The 19,405-nt window shown below is 45.6% G+C and overlaps 1 protein-coding gene across 2 annotated transcripts in view; it reads right to left on the bottom strand.

Moving 5' to 3' along the window:
- cno (adherens junction formation factor afadin) overlaps positions 1-18,535 on the bottom strand; it is a 64,161-nt gene extending 45,626 nt beyond the window's left edge. For both annotated transcript variants that reach the window (XM_037415383.2, XM_075873034.1), the window contains exons 1-6: positions 18,240-18,535; positions 11,065-11,257; positions 9,606-9,715; positions 9,285-9,368; positions 7,766-7,934; positions 6,396-6,683 (exon numbers count right to left, since the gene is read on the bottom strand). In XM_037415383.2, coding sequence (XP_037271280.2) covers positions 6,396-6,683; positions 7,766-7,934; positions 9,285-9,368; positions 9,606-9,715; positions 11,065-11,257; positions 18,240-18,350 — 955 coding nt within the window. In that variant the 5' untranslated portion in view covers positions 18,351-18,535. The remainder of the gene's footprint in view (positions 1-6,395; positions 6,684-7,765; positions 7,935-9,284; positions 9,369-9,605; positions 9,716-11,064; positions 11,258-18,239) is intronic.
- Between the last annotated feature and the right edge of the window lie 870 nt (positions 18,536-19,405).

Raw genomic sequence — 19,405 nt, 5'->3', positions numbered from 1 at the left:
TGCTGTAGAAGTAGGCAGTGGGCCCAAAATGTCCATGCCGATCTGGTAGAATGGAGCTGTTGGGACCTGTACGGGTTGCAGGAGGCCAGCTGGTTTAGTCGGTGGTGACTTGCGTCGCTGGCAGTCGAGACAGGCACGGACGTGGTGCTTCACGGCTGTGGTTAGTCTCGGCCAGTAATACTTTTGCTGTATTCTGGCCAACGTTCTCGTGTAACCCAAATGGCCAGAGCTCACCTCGTTGTGGCATGCTTGGAGTACTTCGGTACGAAGGGCTGCTGGGATGACGAGCAGATAGGCAGATCCCGTCGGCGAAAAGTTTCTTTTGTAAAGTACTCCGTCCCGTAAACAAAATGATGACAACACTCTTGCGAAAACTCTCGGCGCCTTCTGAGATCTGCCATCCAAGTAGTTAATTAGGCCAAGCAACTCAGCGTCGTCACGTTGTTGCTGCGCAATGGCGGTCGTGTCGAGGACACTGAGAAATGCCATTTCCTCCTCTTCAGGTAGGGTTGCTGACTCAATTGGTGAACGGGACAGACAGTCGGCGTCCATATGTCGCTTGCCTGACTTGTGTACGACTACAATATCGAACTCTTGCAGCCTGAGACTCCAACGCGCTAATCGCCCGGTAGGATCTTTTAGACTTGTTAACCAGCACAATGAGTGGTGGTCGCTAATTACTTTGAAGGGGCGGCCATATAAATACGGGCGAAATTTTAAAACCGCCCATACCACGGCGAGACATTCCTTCTCAGTTGTAGAGTAATTAGCCTCAGCACGTGTTAACGTTCTGCTTGCGTAAGCGATTACCCTTTCTGTGCCCTCTTGCTGCTGCACAAGCACAGCTCCCAGACCAACATTGCTCGCGTCTGTGTGAAGCATCGTCGGGGCTTCTTCATCGAAGTGGGCAAGCACTGGGGGCGTTTGAAGACGTTGACGCAGGTCATTAAAGGCAGCCTCCTGTTCTTCGTTCCACTCAAAGGCAACGTCGTCTCTTGTGAGACGAGTTAGTGGCGACGCGATGCGGGCAAAGTCTGCGATAAATCGGCGATAATAGGCACAAAGGCCCAGGAAGCGTCTGACAGCCTTCTTATTGGAGGGTACTGGGAACCGTGCGACAGCGGCAATTTTTCCAGGATCGGGTCGGATGCCTACGTTACTGACGACGTGACCGAGAAACTGAAGTTCGTGGAAACAGAAATGACACTTTTCCGGTTTCAATGTTAGGCCCGCAGACCGTATGGCACGTAAAACAACTTCCAGCCTTTGGAGATGCTCGTCAAAAGTCGTTGAAAATACTACAACGTCGTCCAGATAGACTAGGCACGTCTTCCACTTCAATCCCGAAAGTACCGTGTCCATAAGCCTTTGAAATGTCGCGGGCGCGGAGCACAAACCGAAAGGCAAGACTTTAAACTCGTATAAACCATCTGGCGTCACAAAAGCGGTTTTCTCTCGGTCTCTTGGGTCTACCTCGATCTGCCAGTATCCACTCCTCAAGTCCATGGAAGAAAAGTAGCGAGCGTGCCGAAGTCTGTCAAGGGAGTCATCAATACGGGGGAGCGGGTACACATCTTTTTTGGTCACCCGATTCAGCTTCCTGTAGTCCACGCAAAAACGCAGCGTGCCGTCTTTTTTCTTTACTAGCACTACAGGCGATGCCCAGGGGCTCTGTGACGGTTGAATTACATCATCTTCAAGCATTTTCTCGACTTGTTGTTGTATGGCTTCGCGTTCCTTTAAAGCTACACGATAAGGGTTCTGGTGAATAGGTCTCGCCGTGTCCTCGGTGATTATTCGATGCTTTGTCAAAGGTGTTCGACCAACTCGTGAGGTCGATGAAAAGCAGTCGTGGAATTCGGCTAGTAGCTGAAGAAGTCTCTGTCGGTCATCCTCTGACAGAGTGGGACTAACATCGAGAACGGGTTCTGGTTCTTGATTAGGCGCTTCGTCTAATACCGATAAACATAAACTGCCTCGCATGTCTACGATATTGTCGTAAGAAGCGATAGCTGTGCCCTTCGGAAGGTGCCGGCGCTCAGTACTGAAGTTGGTCAAAAGTAAATTCGTGCGCCCACCAGTGAGACGGACGATACCTCGTGCGACCGAAATGCCATGGCTAAATAGCAGCGAGCCAATTTGGTCGGCAATGCCTTCGCCATCAAACGCTTCGTGCCCTTCCACCGAAACAAGAGTGCATGACCGTGGCGGGACGACCACATCATCATCAATTATACGTAAAGTGTTACGTATTGCGTCTGAACAGTCAACCAAACCAGGGCTGTTGCGGAACGTAATTGAACGGTCCGGGATGTTGATGACGGCACCATATTCTCTCAAGAAGTCCATCCCTATGATCAGGTCCTTGCAACATGAGGTGAGGATGACAAACGTCGCCACGAAAGAAGAGCTGCCGATGCCCAGTCTCGCTGTACACCTTCCGACAGGCATCAACAGCTGGCCGCCTGCTGTCCTCAGGTGAGGTCCCGTCCACGTAGTCTTCACTTTTTTTAAGCGCACGGCAAGGTTTTCACTTATGATAGAGAAGTCGGCACCGGTGTCAACTAAGGCTGTTACTTGCTGTCCGTCTACAAAAACGGTAAGATCTGTGGTCACAGTTTCGTCAACGTTACAACTAGTCGGCTTTACGGCGTCCTGTGGCAAGAGTAACGGGGGCCTTTTTTCGTCGCCTTGGCGGCCTGCAACCTCACCCCCGGAGGTCGCCGCCTTCAGTTTCCCCGGCGTGGACTTGGTGACCTCCTTCCGCTGGCGTCGGCTGTAGTGCGGTCGCGCGACGAAGGCGAATATGCCGGAGACGGAGAACGTGGTCGACGTCCCAAACCTGGCTGGTAATTAGGCTCACCGTCGTCATTGTTGGCTCGGCGGTTGTCAAAATGGAACCGAGACAAGGAAGGTCGTTGAGAATCAGCGTCCCGGCGTGGTGGGTAGTCGTCGTTGGGGCGTCGATCGTCAGACCATTGCCGAAGAGGTCGAAACGTGTCGGCGCGGTGCCAGCAATGACGAGAAATGTGGCCGACACCTCCGCAGGTAAAACAAAGCGGACGTCTATCCACGGTGCGCCATACGTCTGTTTTACGAAGCTGTGGACGTCTCAACGGCTCATAATGTTGTAAATGCCGTGTCTGGTTGGGAGACGGCTCTTCGTATGGCAGCATTTCATACGGTGGCACGACGGAAGGGCGCCGCGGTGTCTGTTCTTGCGGCGGCGACCAAGGAACGGCTGTCGATGGCTGGCGGTACGACGGCGGAACGGGCGGCGGGCGGCGAAGCGCGGCTGCGTAGCTCATAGGTCGCTGATCGTGAGTAGAATCAGCTGCCGAAAACGCTTGGCGTATTTCTTCGCGGACGACTTCAGCGACAGACGCCGTGGGTGGTTCCGTGACCAGAGTCCGCAGCTTCAGCAGCTCTTCGCGAACAATCTCTCGTATTAAGTCGCGCAACGAGCTTTGATTGTCAGATGTCGTAGCGGCGACTTGCATGTGGGCGTTGCTGGACAAGCGATCGTATTGTCGGCATCGCAGGTGAAGCGCCCGTTCGATAGCTGTTGTTTCTTTGATGAAGTCTGTCACGGTGCTTGGCGGGTTCCGCAAAAGTCCGGCGAACAATTGCTCTTTAACGCCGCGCATGAGGTAGCGCAGCTTTTTGTCGTCGGTCATGTGCGGGTCAGCTTTACGGAAGAGACGGACCATGTCCTCTGTGAACATTGCGACCGTTTCATGGGGTTTCTGAACCCGTAGCTCGAGTAAATGCTGCGCACGTTCGCGCCGGTCGACATCGGCAAATGTGTCAATCATCGCTCTTCTAAAGTCACTCCATGTTGACAAACTGCCTTCTCTGTTCTCGTACCAAGTACGAGCACTGTCGTCGAGATAGAAATAGGCGCGGGAAAGCCTTTGTTCAAGAGACCATTGGTTGGTGTTGGCGACACGTTCGTAGTGATCAAGCCATTCTTCGACGTCTTCATGTGCTCCACCACCAAAGCGATCAGGCACCAGCGGTGAAAAAAGGGTTACCTGAGATGGGGTCGGCAAACTACTGTCTCGTAGTAACTGTTGTGGGCTGGCGGTGGCCATTGGTAGATGTGAGCGGTGCCTCGTAGAGTGTTCCTGTGAGAGGGTGAACTCTGGAAGGAGGCCTCGCAAGCGACGACTGAAGCGATGCACGGGAGTGTCGACAAGAGCTTCTGGGCTGGATGAACGGCTCCCCGTGGGAGTGTGGAGCATCAGGCGGGGTCGTGGGCCAGCACCTCCACCAGTGTCGCAGTACAACGCGAACAAAGTACAAGTACGCCTTGAGGCAGCGAAAGCAGCGTGTTCTCAACAGCTGAGCCACAAGATCTTCTTTGTTGTTGAGTCAAGCCAGAGGCCCACTACTTGGTGTCTGCTAAATCCCCACATCATCGTTGTCGTTCACACGCAGACACGGGTCAATATGACTATGAATGAACGCAAAATACAGCGCCAGTAGAGCTTCACGGGAAAAGAAAGGGCGAGCTTTGATTAATGCGCGGATACGAAACGCCGTCTTCTGCTTAAGATGGTTAAAGTGACTGTGAAAGGTAAGGCATGGGTCAAAATGTATGCCAAGAAAGACGACATCAGAAAAAGCAGAAATGAAATGAATACCAAGTTGTATTAAGGGAATAGCAGATAATAACCTCTGAGCACTTTTAAACACCATAAATTTAGTTTTTGTGGGGTTGATAACTAAGTGATTACTGCTGCACCAATTCAGAAGGGCACTTAATGCAAGATTTAACTTTGAAACAAGAGCATCAATGTTTTTATCAGATGAAGATATTGTTGTGTCATCAGCGTATAGAACACAGTGACCACAGTCAAAAGGGCTAAGAACATCAGGAAGATCATTCATATATAAAATAAATAGCAAAGGACCCAATACTGAGCCCTGCGGTACTCCTTGGTTAACATATTTTGTTGTAGAGAAGGTATTTGCGGCGTGTACTGTGTACTGTCGGTTAAGTAGGTAATTTCTTAAGAATGTAAGCGCAGGGCCTGTTATTCCATAGGACTGAAGTTTATGCAATAAGACTTGATGATTTACAATGTCAAAGGCTTTAGTGAGATCTAAAAAAATCGAACCCACTGAATTTCCCGAATCGATACTTTTCTTTATGTAATCAGAGACAGCACAGCTAGACTTGTTGACCTACCTGGACGGAAACCAAATTGCCTGTCTTTAAGCAATTTAAATTTAACTAGATATCCATTCAGACGTTCAACAAACAATTTTTTGACTAGTTTGCTGAAGCAAGAAAGAATTGAAATTGAAGGGTAGTTGGAAACTGTTTGTTTATCGCCTTTTTTAGAAACTGGAATTACTTTAGCTTTTTTTAAGAATGCAGGAAATAAACCCTGTTTAAACATGAGGTTGATAATATGACATAGCTTATCGGTAACTAAATGTGCAACCAGATTTAAATGCCTTACACAAATGTCATCTAACCCAGGCCCTGTATTTTTAAGATTAGCAATAGTGGAAACGACTTCCTGTGGTGTTGTTGGGAAAAGAAAGAATGACTGCGTAGTACGTCTCAGAGAAATATACGACTGCGCATGAGGGCGGTGGTTAGTATAGATGGAAGAAAAGTATTCTGAAAAGGCATTGGCAATATCTTTGGGCTCAGAGAAGGTGGAGCCATTGTAGTCGATTTTGGTTAGAGGAACATTAGCAGATGACTTGTTAAGGAATGAGTTGAGCAGCTGCCACTGCCTGTTGGGGTTAGTCCTATTCTTGTCGAATTCATTTTCATAGTACCTTTTTTTCGCTTGCTTGAGCAAGGTATTTAATAGACTGCAATAAGACGTGTATCATTTAGCAAGACGCATATTAAAGAGCTGTCGCTTCTTTTTTTTTATACATATTTTCTTTCTTCCTTAAACTTTTTAGAAGACCATTGGTCATCCATGGGTTGTGTGGATACTTGTATTTTTTTTTACATTGGACAGTTTCTACAGCGAACATACTAACTAAGTTTTATAACTTCAGACTTCAAACATCGCTTGGCATATTTTCGGGATGGAAATAGCGCTTTTTAAGAACAATTTAAGAACACAGGCCGCAAATCTTCGGTCAGTGATAGCAAGCATATTATGTTCAACGCTTGGTGGCGCTGACCTCACTTCAAGCGAGCCTAGGCTACGCATCAGAGCGTTTGTGTTAAAGCTGCTGACGGCTGTACATGCACCAAGCCTGCGTAAGCTCGAGGTTACTATGCCATCGTCAGACCTTGTTTTAAAGAAATCCAGAAAGTTTAATCTTCAAGCAATCACAAACATGGGGTGCTAATGTTAATTACTTGCTCCTATTGCAATTAGAAGTGGATGCCATCACTGATCGTAGAGAGCACCCACCTTTCATGCGATTGTGCTGCCTCTCGATGGACAGAGGACAGTCATCGTCATCCAGGATAAATTCTTTGAGTCCTCCAGTGGGAGGATCCTGTGGGCTGGGCAAGCCCCCTGGAGGCGGGGGCACCAGCACCTGGACCAGGCAGTAGTGCTGAGGCTCCTCCTGCTCTAGTCCATACTTGGCCAGTATCTCTCGAACTACGTGTGCCGCAGTGTCCGTCGTGGAGAGCAGTAGAGTCTTGTATGGTACATCACGATTCAGCGACTCACCAAAGATACGCAGCGTACCACCTGTGCGCAAATGCAAACGCAGAGGTTCCAGCAAGTAACAACGAGCTAATCTTGCAAAAAAAGAAAACTGTTTCATTGAAACATCCAAATATGTGTTTTAGGCCTCTTCAGTGTGTCGCCAAAATATGTAAATTTTTCGCTGACTGTAAGCAGAACTGCCACCTTTTCCACAATACAAAAACTTCCATAAAACAAAGAACAAACAAAACTCACTACGAAAGATTAATTAATTCCACACTGCTCCATCCATCTTTCATGTTAATTCAATTTCAGTCTAACGTTCCAGTCACCACTTCCACACATTCCTATGGGAACAAGCCATGGTTATTTTAATCCTAAAATTAGTCTTCACCATATAATTTCAACTTGGTCCCTTATCCTATAAACTACTTAACGGGTGTGTCTGAATGCCATCATATCAGGCTGTTAACCTTTGTGTTTTACATGTTTAACAACTAAACGAACAGTGTTACAGTAGACACATATGCATAGAAGCGGTTCATAGTGCATACAATGTTTTGTGACCTTATTAATTTACGTCACGATTTACAAAAACAAGAAAACATTACTGGCATTGCTTTGTTCTGAGTATCACGTATATGCTATTTTTCTCCCTAAAATCAAGTGCCCCTACAATTTGCAACTAGAGTGCCCTAGTGTCATTTTGAAGCTAGGTTTCCGCACTAGACCTATAAAGTATGAAGCAGTGTTGGACGTTTGCGGTGTGGTTCAATTGGGTCTAAAACTGCCAAGTGAATATGCGGCACATTTTGATATTCTTTTTTTTGCATTCAGCCCAATTACAGCTCCCCAGATAATTCAATCAATCTTGCCATTCCCTTCCAGGTTGAATTAACGGCAGTAGACTTTATACTAGCATAAATTTTTATGCAGCACATGTGCCGAATGTACGTGCATAATGTGCTGCCGATTTGTGCTACAGCACATATTATGAACCACTGACCTCCCAAACTGTTCTTTTGAACACTAAAATAGCACGAGAACAAAGACAAATATACCAAGCACTGGCAAAAGGAAGATGAGTTGGGTCAGCATTGCACAAGAGTGCTAATGCCACTTGCCAGCTTCAGGGTTTCCCTCTTGCCGAAACTGCTGCAATTTGCGTTCCAACTTTTGCTGCCGTCGACGGCGCATCACGGCTTCTGGATTGGAGATTGAGCGTGTAAAGCTCGTCTCCGGCAGCTCGGTGTAAAGCTTCTCGGCTATTCCATCTTTCTCTTCTGTCTGAGCCTGGAAGCCACATCATGAAGGAACAAGCACATCGTCACCAAATTCCTGAAACCCGACTTCAACTCGCAGCTTTCACACACATGCTTTTTAAGCCAATGACTACAATGCTCATGAATTGAAATGAGACAGCAAAACTCTGAGTATTAAAGCTTCTACAGTCGAACGCCTTTGTAAGAAACACTGACGTAACAGACAAATGGGTATGAGACACTAGCGCACATAGATTGAAATGGGGGTTGATAAGAAAACCCGAGCGTTGTACCCTGCTTATAAAAGACACCTCTTGTAAAAGACAAGAATTGCTCTGCGCTGAATGTCCTTGCTTGAGATAATCACATCATGCCGCTACAAAAATGGACGCTAAATATAATGTTGGATCTGACGTAAGTGAGTCAAAATCAGACCAACATGACAACTGAGGTGGAAACAAGAGTAATTCATTACTCAGCGCTAATAGCAATACCAAGAGCGCTATACCCTCTTCATTCCAGGGACCTAAAAAAAGGAACATCACTGCCGGGACACAAAAGCATTCTCTAATACCCAAAAACAAGGTGTGACAAACTACGAAGTCCCAATGCATAAAATTCTGTAGTGGCACTTTCCCGTATTTTACTAGTGCCACCATGCACCTTCACGGCTGACTGATATGTTCGATAATGCAAACAGAGCGTTACTCCAACTACCAATGAAGCGCACAAAAGAGAAATGGCACAGAAGAGAGACTGCCACAAAATCGTGCCCCAAACAACTGCATTTTAGCTAAAGCTCACAGTTGTTTGTCAAAATCTGAACCAGTAAATCACTGAAAGCTGCAAGTCAACGCATAGACAAAAACTTCACAAGCAGTTTCAGCACACTGCAGGCAGTTCAGTGCTTTGCTAACACAACTCTTTTGTACAAGCAACATAAAAAAACAGACCTCCTGCCCTCACCTTCTCTTCTATTTTATCTTGTGCTCTTATCTCAAACAATTACACTTCCAACCTGTGAGCACATTACACAATGTACAAAGGTAGCAGGAAATTCAGAAGAGAGTGCTTCACAATGTTAACAGTGTACTCTGTTGAGCTCTTCGAAAAGCTTAACACTGTTTCTAGATCATACTGACTTTTCCAACAGATCTGCTTTCACTATTCCTACCTGCTCTGAGACTTATCTCAAATCCAAGTGAATGTACAAGTTGCATATGTCTTCTTACAATCAATACCTTCAAACGTAAATTTATTTTTCATAGAACATAATACATCAGTAACACAGGGCAAAGTTCATAGACCTCATGAAAAATTTTGCAGGGTTGGCCAGCAGGCATCTCTATTGTGCATACAAGTAAAGAAATCAATACATTACCACTTCTTTGTTCTTCTTTTTCTTGTGCTCCCTGCGAGAAAGTTTGCGACCGAACCGCAACGATTCCACCTTGAGCGTTGGCAGCTGAAAAAAACAGTTACCCATGAGTCCCCTAAGGGCACCAAACTTCTTGCAAAGCTCTCTGCCAACTGATTTTATCATCACAAGCTTTCATCTTCCATTTCTCAACATTTTTTTTTCCTTTTTTTCATAAGCAGCTAAAGTTTCCCCAAAATTGCTGCAAGCACATTAGCTTGACACTGATAGGTTATCACTTTTAAAGGCAAGAAAGGTCTGCTGCGAGGCCAATGGCTGCCTCACCCGAGACTTGTGGTCCATGCGTCGAAAGAGGAATCTGCCCTCACGGTCATCTTGATGCCAGTTGAGTTGCACCAGGAGAGGGCGCTCGTCAGGTCCTAGCTTGCGTTCCTCTGTGGGTACAATTGACATTCAATATCAGTAGTTTTACGTGCCAAAGCCACCATATGATTATGAGGCATGCTATGGGGAGAAACTTGTGGGAATTTAGGCTAGCCCGCTGCCTTTGCGCGGGCTTTGCCGCATTTTCTGCCGTTCTCATGTCCCGACATGTCTGCCCTCCTTTGCTGTCTGCCGCGCTGAGAGAGCGGAGTGACGTTTAACTCCCTCACCCGGTAGCGAATGTTGACTGTGGCGCCGCGCGTGGAGCCTCCCGAGAGGTTTTCGCGCGCTGCGTCAGGAGCGGACAGATAGTCTCCGGGACTGCAAACGGTGAGCCATGCAATCTTTTCCGTTCGTCGACTACCGTCGCTCGGGGCTCGTCGGGCTTCGATGACGCCGCCTCGCGCCCAAGGCGAACGCTCACCTTTTGTTGCCCCGCTGCGTACGCACGGCCGAAGGGCGGTACGGTGTCCTAGTGCGTGGCCTCGCTACGCCGACCCGTCTCCCTTCGAAGCCAACGCGAGCGCCTTTGCCCTCGCTCGAGCAACCGGGCCTTGGTCCCGGTGTCTCCGTGGATCACCTTTACCGCGGAGACGTGCTCGTGGCACTCTGTGTAGTACTTTTGTGCCCGTGGCGTGGATAAGCCTATTTGCTTTCCCGTCGCGCCTTTTGCAACGGGCTGTACTGCGTTTGGTGTTGCCACAATAAAGTGTTGCGACTTTGAGCAGTATCGTGTTCTCGCCACGGCGACGGTTAACGCGTGCCCTGCGGCTCGCTAAGACCGGACCCATGCTGGTGGCCATACTCCTTCGGGATACGTGTACACCACAAACTCTGGCTTGATTTTGACCATTTCAGGTTCCTAAGCATGCAAAGTTGTCACAGCAACTGTAATAGGCATGATGATATCAGAGATTATTAGGGAGACCGTAGTAGAGGGCTTCAGAAATTTCAACCACCTGATTTCTTTAACGTGCACCCAGATCTAAGTGCACAAGCCTTAAGCATTACTGCTTCCATCAAAAATGCAGCTACCGCTGCTGAGATTCAGCAGACAAGCATAACCTTAGACCACTGCGATGGGTAGCTGTAATAGGTAGCAACCAATATTGCTGTTCAAGGCAGTCCTAGTACGATGAACAAACAACACGCAGAAGAAGCACAATGTGAAAGACAACATATCCAGTCCTCAAGGCCTTCGCCATGCTCAAGGCTATCATCACATCTTCAGATACAGTCAATTTTCGTGTCAAAAACTGGGTATGCCATAAATATTATTTTATAACAAAAACAACATCTTTCAAATCAGGTGTCAAGAGCCATTTGTCAAAGAAAGCGGAGAAAATAACCGAAGGGTTACCTCCATTCTCGTGTATTTCGTAGAGGGCATAGTCCGGGACTGACAGCATGCGGATGTCTGGACGGAACTTTTCAATGAGTGTGCCAACAACATCATTGACAGTGGCTGTGCTTGAAACACGTATGCACTTTGTCACAACCTTCTGGTCCGCATCTTGAAAGTAGAATCTCATCACACCATGGAACTCCAGGTCCTGGAATTGGCGCAGCGGCAAGTCAACATCAAGTGGTCTTGGCCTTGTCGTAGTCACAATGTGACTAAACGACAGCACAAATAGCTGTTTCGATACTCGAACACAACTCAAGAAAACAAGTGGCATTACGACTTCAAGGGACCCTCCTCCAGCCAATGGTGTTGCGGCCGCTTTGTGACCCGCTTTGACAAGCTACTTTGCGATTTCTTTCGTGAGCGCGGCGCGAAGGCAGTTGACTATGGGGTCATGATGACACAACCACATCGTTGGCTGGAGGGGGGTCCTTTGCCAGTGAAAAGTTGCTTGTTTCTTGAGCTGTTTGCAAGTATAGCAGCAGGACTTCTGCTCCGACAATTTACTTAGACCATCAATAGAGCACAAGATACTATCACTTCATCAAACGGCATTTCCATGTCAAGTAATGAAATCTCACCACAGTGCTGCACAGCCTGTCCCCTTGCAAACCAGCTTTGTATGTGAAAATTATCAATGTGCCAACACCTTAATGAATATATCTTTCAAAACATTAAAATATCACTGTGCCCAATCAGAGAGCATCTGAGATGGTTGCGATTGCTATGCGTGAAACCACAATATGTTACAATACATAGCAATATTCAGACAGTGGTGCTTCAACACTACAATAAATATAAACAGGGACAATTAAAAAAAAGAAAAAAAAACTGGAATTTTACAAGCCAAACTCTACAATGTTATTATGAGACACATTGTGGCTAGGAATCAAACTTGCAACCTCAAGCTTAGAAGCATAGCACCTAAGCCGCTAGGCTACTGTGGCATGCGAATGACAATGACAAGTTCCATTAATAGTCTCCTGGTTAAGCTGACCTCTATGGTGAATGCACCTTAAACTATTTTTTGTAATACAAAAATTTTTATTACGGCACTACCAGCAACAGGACATCAACACAGGAGGGTAGCTTTTGGGCGACTTTGTGGTTTGGAGAAAAGAAAAAAAAAGCTATTGGTTTGCAACAGTTCAAACATGTCTATCACATTTAATTGTAGAACACAAATTATCACTACCATGAATGAATATTTTTACATAAAAAAAAATCACAGCATTGGTGCATTTTTTTATACATGGTACATGGTGCACACCAAAAATAGTTATTTAGCTCGTGTTAGATAGATATGTGGGATTTAATGTCTCAAAACCACCATATAATTATGAGAGACATCGTAGAGGAGGGCTCCGAAAATTTCGACCACGTAGGGTTCTTTAACGTGCACCCAAATCTGAGCACATGAACCTACAGCATTTTCGCCTCCATCGGAAATGCAGCCGCCGCAGCCGGGATTCGATCCCACGACCAGCGGGTCAGCAGCCAAGTACCTTACCCCTTAGACCACCGCGGCGGCGGGGCTTATTTAGCTTGTATACCAAAAATACAAATTCAGTGAAAGGAATGCATGAGCCCTGTTTTTTTTATGTGCCAATCAGCAGTTAAAATACAAGATCAGCAAGGCCAAACTTATACTATTGTGAATGTAACTTGATGCATGGTGTCTATGGACATTCAAAGACAAGGCAAAAATGGCTTCCACCGATATTGAAAGTATAATTGTACATGGTTTGAGACCTTGAAATGATTGACATTTTAATGTGAAAGCATTTTTTCAGGAGGCAAGTCATAAGGATTATTTCCAGACTAAGTTCAGCTCTCAGTGTCAGGTGTAGTTATTAGAAGGTTTAAAACATGCGCATTGCTGCAGATCATGGCAGTGCAACCAAATGAGTTTTCTGCCATTCAATTCCATCATATTAGCACTATTCCATTATAAACAGCACCAGCAGCCAATCTGACTAGATGCGACTAATCTATGTCACTGCCCATTTTTCTCACTTAATACTGGACGACAAACAGAGCACTTCGTAATTTGTTTTGTTTGAGCAAGAGCTCTAAAAGAAAGAGAATGCACGAACAATCACAATTTACTACCAGACATGGGTGCCTGCAGTAGACAGCGTCATCTGCCTGCGTTACCACTACGGTTACAACGTCCATGTTGATACGAGCTACGGGATTAAGTTTATATTGAGGTTTGTTAACTAAAACACCACGAGTAGCCCTACCTGCACAGCTAGCAATCGATGACTCATACAGCTGCCATAATGTGCAAAGCATGGAAGTCGATGGGCAAGCAGAGCTGTTTCATCTAACCAGTGCAGCAAGCATCGGGCTCTCCTCATACTATTAATGCCGCAAACCACACATATTTGGCAATAGCTTCACCCTGAAGACACCAGCACCATAGTCACAAGTTTACGCTTATTGGTGATTGTACTCGGATACTTGTTTGCGTGCCTCTCAGCATTTGCAGATTATGCAAATGATTGGCATTGCTGCAGCACATGGAGTAAATCTCAACCATGCATTTATTTTTACATGGCCTCTGCAATTTGTTTCGCACTGCCACAGTTGATTGCAGAGGTCATGCCGAAGAAAGCGTAGATTAACCTGTCAAGTGTGCTGCTGTCACTGGCTGTGGAAAACTAATGCCAAGAAGGGTAACATGTGAAAACTGCATAGCTTAATGTATGACGTGAATGATTTGATGATGCTATAGCCTAAATGTTGAATAATTCTCAAAATTCATTTTGAAGTCCCTAAGAGGCTGCGAGACAGCAGTTCCTGAAATTCAGTTTACACCAATATCATACACATTTCAGTTAACATATCGCTGCGCAATTGAAATTGACCATAAGGCAGAAATGAATCTTCTTTCAGACACTAGAAGCTTTCACAATATGGAAACTACTTGACTCCTGCATGCTTCCTGAATATGAACCGAAGACTTAAATTTTCACTTATTCCAGTTCAGCTGTCACAAAAATGTTTTTTTTTTTTTTTGAAAGCCTACGCCTAGGCATAGTAATTTTTATTCAAAAATACATATAAGTTATCTTCGTGTATAAAGCCTAGTGTTGTTGTTCTTCTATTTTAGTTTGTTGCCCTGCTTCTCATGTCGCCAAATCACTCATTACTTCTGGGTAGGCTTACAACTACTTCAGTAAAGATGAAGTACGTTTGAAATTTCCCTTCAATTTGGAGCGATAATGCATCACTTAGCTATTCTTACCTGGCACCCTCTTCCACATAGAGAAGCACACACTCTTGCTAGCAGAAACCTCTGTATTTTACATACGAGTAAAGCCTTATGCATTAATTAGCTAACATGCAGAACAGATAGGGTTTCAATTCGGATATGTCTGCGACCTAGTCATCCTGTCAGAGTTTCATGAATCTCATTTCAAAACACCCGCCAGCCAGATTCACACAGTGATTCAAGGTTTTACTAAATGCCATTTATACTCTTCCCAGTTCCTTTGCCAATCGCCTCACTAAATACATGCCATAAGAGCAAGAAACAGAGATTAGCAGATTTTGTGTCACCTTAGGCTTGACCTACCCCTTTAAATGTGGAATGCTGGCACTGCAAAGCATGTAAGTGTACAAGCTCCAAAATAAGTATTTATACTTCCGGTGCACCTAGCGAAAAACCCAGTGGGCTTCACAGCAGCACACCTTTATATTTTTATGACAGATTGTTGTAGTCCAACTGGATGTGTCCCAACCTGCATAGGGAAAATTGGCAACCATCCCAATGTTTTTCAGTGCGCCATGGGTGCCAACTAATTTGAAAATAATGCTGGAAAGATGCATTATTATTTAGGGTATTACGTGCCAAAGCCACGATACAATTATGCAAAATGGCACAGTGGGGGGCTCCAGCAACTTGGACTATCTTGCAGAGACATCGCACAGCACGTTGGACTCTGCCATTTTGAGTCTGTAAAACTGCGACAACTGCAGCCAGGATCGATCTCACCTACTTTTAGGTCAGCACCCGAGCACAACAGGGAGATGCATTGATTCTAGGTTCTGTGGGTCTTCACTTACTTGCAGTAAGCCATATTTTCATAGTTGTTTTGAATTTGGCATAAAAGTATTTGTGTTTTTGCTAGCTCCTGTGATGTATCACTTGTTTCATGATGTAAAATATTTCACAGAATTCGCTCTATATGCGCACAATTAATTGAAGTCCGATATTTCGTAGCAGTTGGACTTCAGGGCTAAAATATCTAAGGAATTCATGTCGGCTGAAACACTCCTGTAGTTCTAATGGTCCGGTCCCTAGACAATCAGAAAATCAAGCTTTCCCCTTCACTTTTTGAAGAAACATCACAAAGAATGCAACAATTCCATCAACCAAGCACTTCCTCCCAATGTGCAGCCTTGTAAATTAACATTGAGCCAATTCATCACAGAAGTCTGATAGGAATGAGAACTAATGGACAAGAAAGCCAAGAACCTGCGACCTTCGAACAACACGTACGATGCTCTACCAACCACGCTACAGCAGTAGTTATCCCCGTCAACTTTATAGTGTATATATGTGCATTTAAATGTTGAGAGAGCCATTCAGCGCTGGTAGTAGCTATGATGGCAAGTGCAGAACACTTATTTCTGCCTGCTGGCCTCGCGAAGCATGTTAACAAGCAACAGGCGAGTTATTTGAAGGTCACAGGTTCAGTCTCTCCCAGCAGCATGTTATCTTTTTGTCCACTATATTTTCTTCTCACTTATATCAATTATTACAAATAGCACCCCTGTACTTGGCTTACTTGTCTGTTAATTTTAAATAATGTTGTGCAAAACAAGAGAAAATGAGCCCTTAAAATTCTGCTTCTTTCATACAACTCTAATGGGAGGCCTTCATGTGATGTCTGCAAGGGGCACTATCACAGCAGCCTAGGTTACACTTGCAACAATGTGAAAGAGTGCCATAAACTCAAGCTAGTGGTTTATTACAGTCGAAATGCGAAAAGGTTAGCTCCTAAGGGGACATGCCATATGGGCAGAAGGTGATAGAAAGGCTCCTTTCATCTTTCAATAAACCCAATTGTTAGCACTCGTTTGTCTAAGCTTCTTTCTTCATGAATGGCCCCACTACGCAGTTTGACTATAATGAACTTTTACCAACTTGTTTAATTTTTCAAAGCTGCGACCGCAGCAATCTTCTTTCTACATTCTACTATCCTTGAACCCAAATCAGACTAGTTCAAATACATGTGTATTTTCAATTCCCTAAGAATTGCTCACTTCAGAAGCCACCATAAATATCATGTCAAATTTTATAACTTTAGTAGTGTGTGCAGCTCCACCAAGAAAACTGTAAGGGAACTTGGAGCATTAACAGATATGTTAATTTTAATTATGTTAGTTTAAGATGTTAACACATGCCACAGGGCAGTGCACCCTTTAAAGAAGCACAGACACAAAAATTTCGTGAATCGCTTTTGCCAACAGCTGTTGCAATAAGTAGCTGATGAACCATTTAATACGGCTAGCAAGCTCGTTTGGAGATGTTTCATATCGCCATTCGCAGTTTGTCTGTTTCAGAGTACCACGTGAGGTGGAAATTAGTCATTGTCGTGTAAACACAGCTGGCTCATCATCATCATCATCAGCTTGACTACGCCCACTGCAGGGCAAAGGCCTCTCCCATGATCCGCCAATCAACACAGTCTTGTGCTTTTTGCTGCCACATTATACCTGCGAACTTTTTAATCTCATCGGCCCACCTAACTTTCTGTCTCACCATTGTGCGTTTCCTTTCTTTGGAAATAGCTGGCTACGTGCTCAGAAAAAGACGCGTGCTCACCAGCACCGCGTTGACAACTCATTTCAATGGAGGCCTCTTCTTAGACAATGTGAATATGCGTGACCCCCCCCCCCCCCAAAAAAAAATTGTACTTCTGGGCAAGCCTGTCCCCCTTTCATTTGAAAAGGTGTGCTAGGAGAGAGCATTCACAAGGATCGCAACAGTCAACACAAACTAGTCACGATGGTGATATTCGCTATTTACATGAAAACTAATGATGTGCACTTTAATATTGATTTTCAATATGTTCTGGGCTGTATCATCCGCTGATATTTTGTAGATGATTAGTGTGTGCCCACACAAATCCATCCCACAAGTTACTTCTGATTCAAAACTTTGTGTCAGTGCTCCTATAACTTTTCAGCGGGTATATGCATTACAGTATGCTCATTTTCATTTGTGTTGGATGCCTTCTCTGAATCGAAGTGGTCTAATGTGAAGGCTCTGCATGAAAATGAGAAACGTGCTTTCAATGAAACAACACCCCCTTCCCCATGCTCACTTTCATCAGTGGGTTACCAGCTCCCTAACATGAGTTGCATTTAGCTTGTCTGTGGGCCGAAATGACCAAGTTTCAACAAACATTGCCTTTACAATGGGTCGAACCTTGTGCAAAATAACAACATAGAACACAGACATACTTGCATCAGGTACGCTGATCACGCCGGGCAGTGGCAAACCATTTTGCTTGCTTAAACTGCAATATTGAGCAACCCCAACAACGCTACGAGCAATGGTAGGCATGTTTCATTACAAACTTGAAAGGAAAGCTGCCTCGCCCGGAGAAATGTCTGCAACTATAACACGAAACCAATTGTCTTCACGTTCGGCGTCGTGAAATTAGCAGTGCTAACTCGGACCGATGTAAGCATATATTAGAGATACCAAAAATGTCAACACAAACGTCCACGTTATTTACTTTACTGCAAAAGCGATGATTCATTGTAAGGCAGCAGTAAAACATCAAGCTTCGTAAACTGGCAAGTTTTGGTTGCGGACGAGGACGCCGCTAACGGCGACTGTCATGCTTCAGTGCTCGCGGATACTCCGATGACAGTGGCGTCGCCGGCACCGTAGCTGATAACGAGCCCTCGGGAGAGCCGGAAATAGCTCTCAAAGCCGTTAATAAACCGACAACTCCGCGTAATGCAAGCGCACCAAGGCGCCATCTTGACGTGACACACTTCAAGATTCGGCTCGGCCCCCGAGACACCTTTGAACGCACACGAGGCACGGCCAGAACACACTCGCGTTACGGACGGACGGCTCCATAGCACCTGCACGCATTTACCTCGTTCGGTTCACTGAGTTCGAAAAGGTCGAGACGATTGGCATTCCACTGGTTGATGGTGTTTCGCAAGTTGATACGCTCCACGGCTTTCAGCTCTCGCTCGGACGCCATCTTAACGTCTGGAAGGCAAAACCGTTGTCCCCGCGCCCGAGACACTTCACATCACATGAGCAAACAGTTGCCTCCGTTGAGTCCGGCTTAGGCACTTCGCCCTCGCATCGCTCGACGGCTTGTCAACTCCATCTGAGCCGCGGTTTCCGCGAACAGGTAGCATACAAGTGCGGACCCATGGAGCTGGCAAAAGCCCCACCAAATTCCTCGGCCTGCCCACGTGATTTCCGGCTTCCGTCGACTCCACCCTTCGTGATTCGGATGAGGCGTCGGTTGGTAGAGGATTCTCTTTGGAGTACGGTATTCAAATCTGCGCTTTGCGATCTTTGTGGTCAAAATGTTATTTTTTGAGGTAAAGGCCAAGTGGAAGTAGGTAAAGCCGAACTCAAGAGGCTATGGACGTCCCAGCGCTAGCGCACGTCGTGTGTCAGTGGCGCACTTTCGATCTTTTTTTCTGCGAGATACGAGAGAGAACCAATAGCGGTACAGAAATTTCATTTTGATTAGGTCTCTATTGCGATCAAAAGTGCCCCTTCGATTTCGTTTAAGTGGTACGGGTACTGCTCTCGCACGAAATCGCTCTTCCAAGTTTCGCTATGGCAAATGGGATTCGGATCGGTTAAGCACTTGGGATCGGCACTTGTGTGCTTTAAAAAAAAAAAAAAAAAAAGAAGAAGAAGCTCAAATACGTATAAATCAAACCAAGCGCTGACGCGATTGTGCGCAACACGTATATGGGACGTTTGCCTGTACGCATGCGGATATAGTGCGCACAGAACTGGCGCGGTGCCAAGGTTAGAGATCGTGAGCCGTGTTTATGCTAGCATAACTTATTGAATTCGTTCCCACCATCGCGTTGCGGATGACGGTAGAGACAATCGAAGCATTATCGTGTCCCATTCGATGGTTACGAGTCCAGAGGAAAGATGACAGCAGCGTCGTCGTAGTACGAAGGAGAAGGAAGAAGGAAAAAAAAAAAAACCTCTTCTGGTGTATTGACTAGCCGAAAAACGTGCGAAGCCGACTCTTGCGGGAAAATCAAGAGCTTGTGAAAA

The sequence above is a fragment of the Rhipicephalus microplus genome, chromosome 9, assembly GCF_043290135.1.
Source record: "Rhipicephalus microplus isolate Deutch F79 chromosome 9, USDA_Rmic, whole genome shotgun sequence".
Taxonomy (NCBI): Eukaryota; Metazoa; Arthropoda; class Arachnida; order Ixodida; family Ixodidae; genus Rhipicephalus; species Rhipicephalus microplus.
This window is presented reverse-complemented; position numbering and strand designations above follow the sequence as displayed.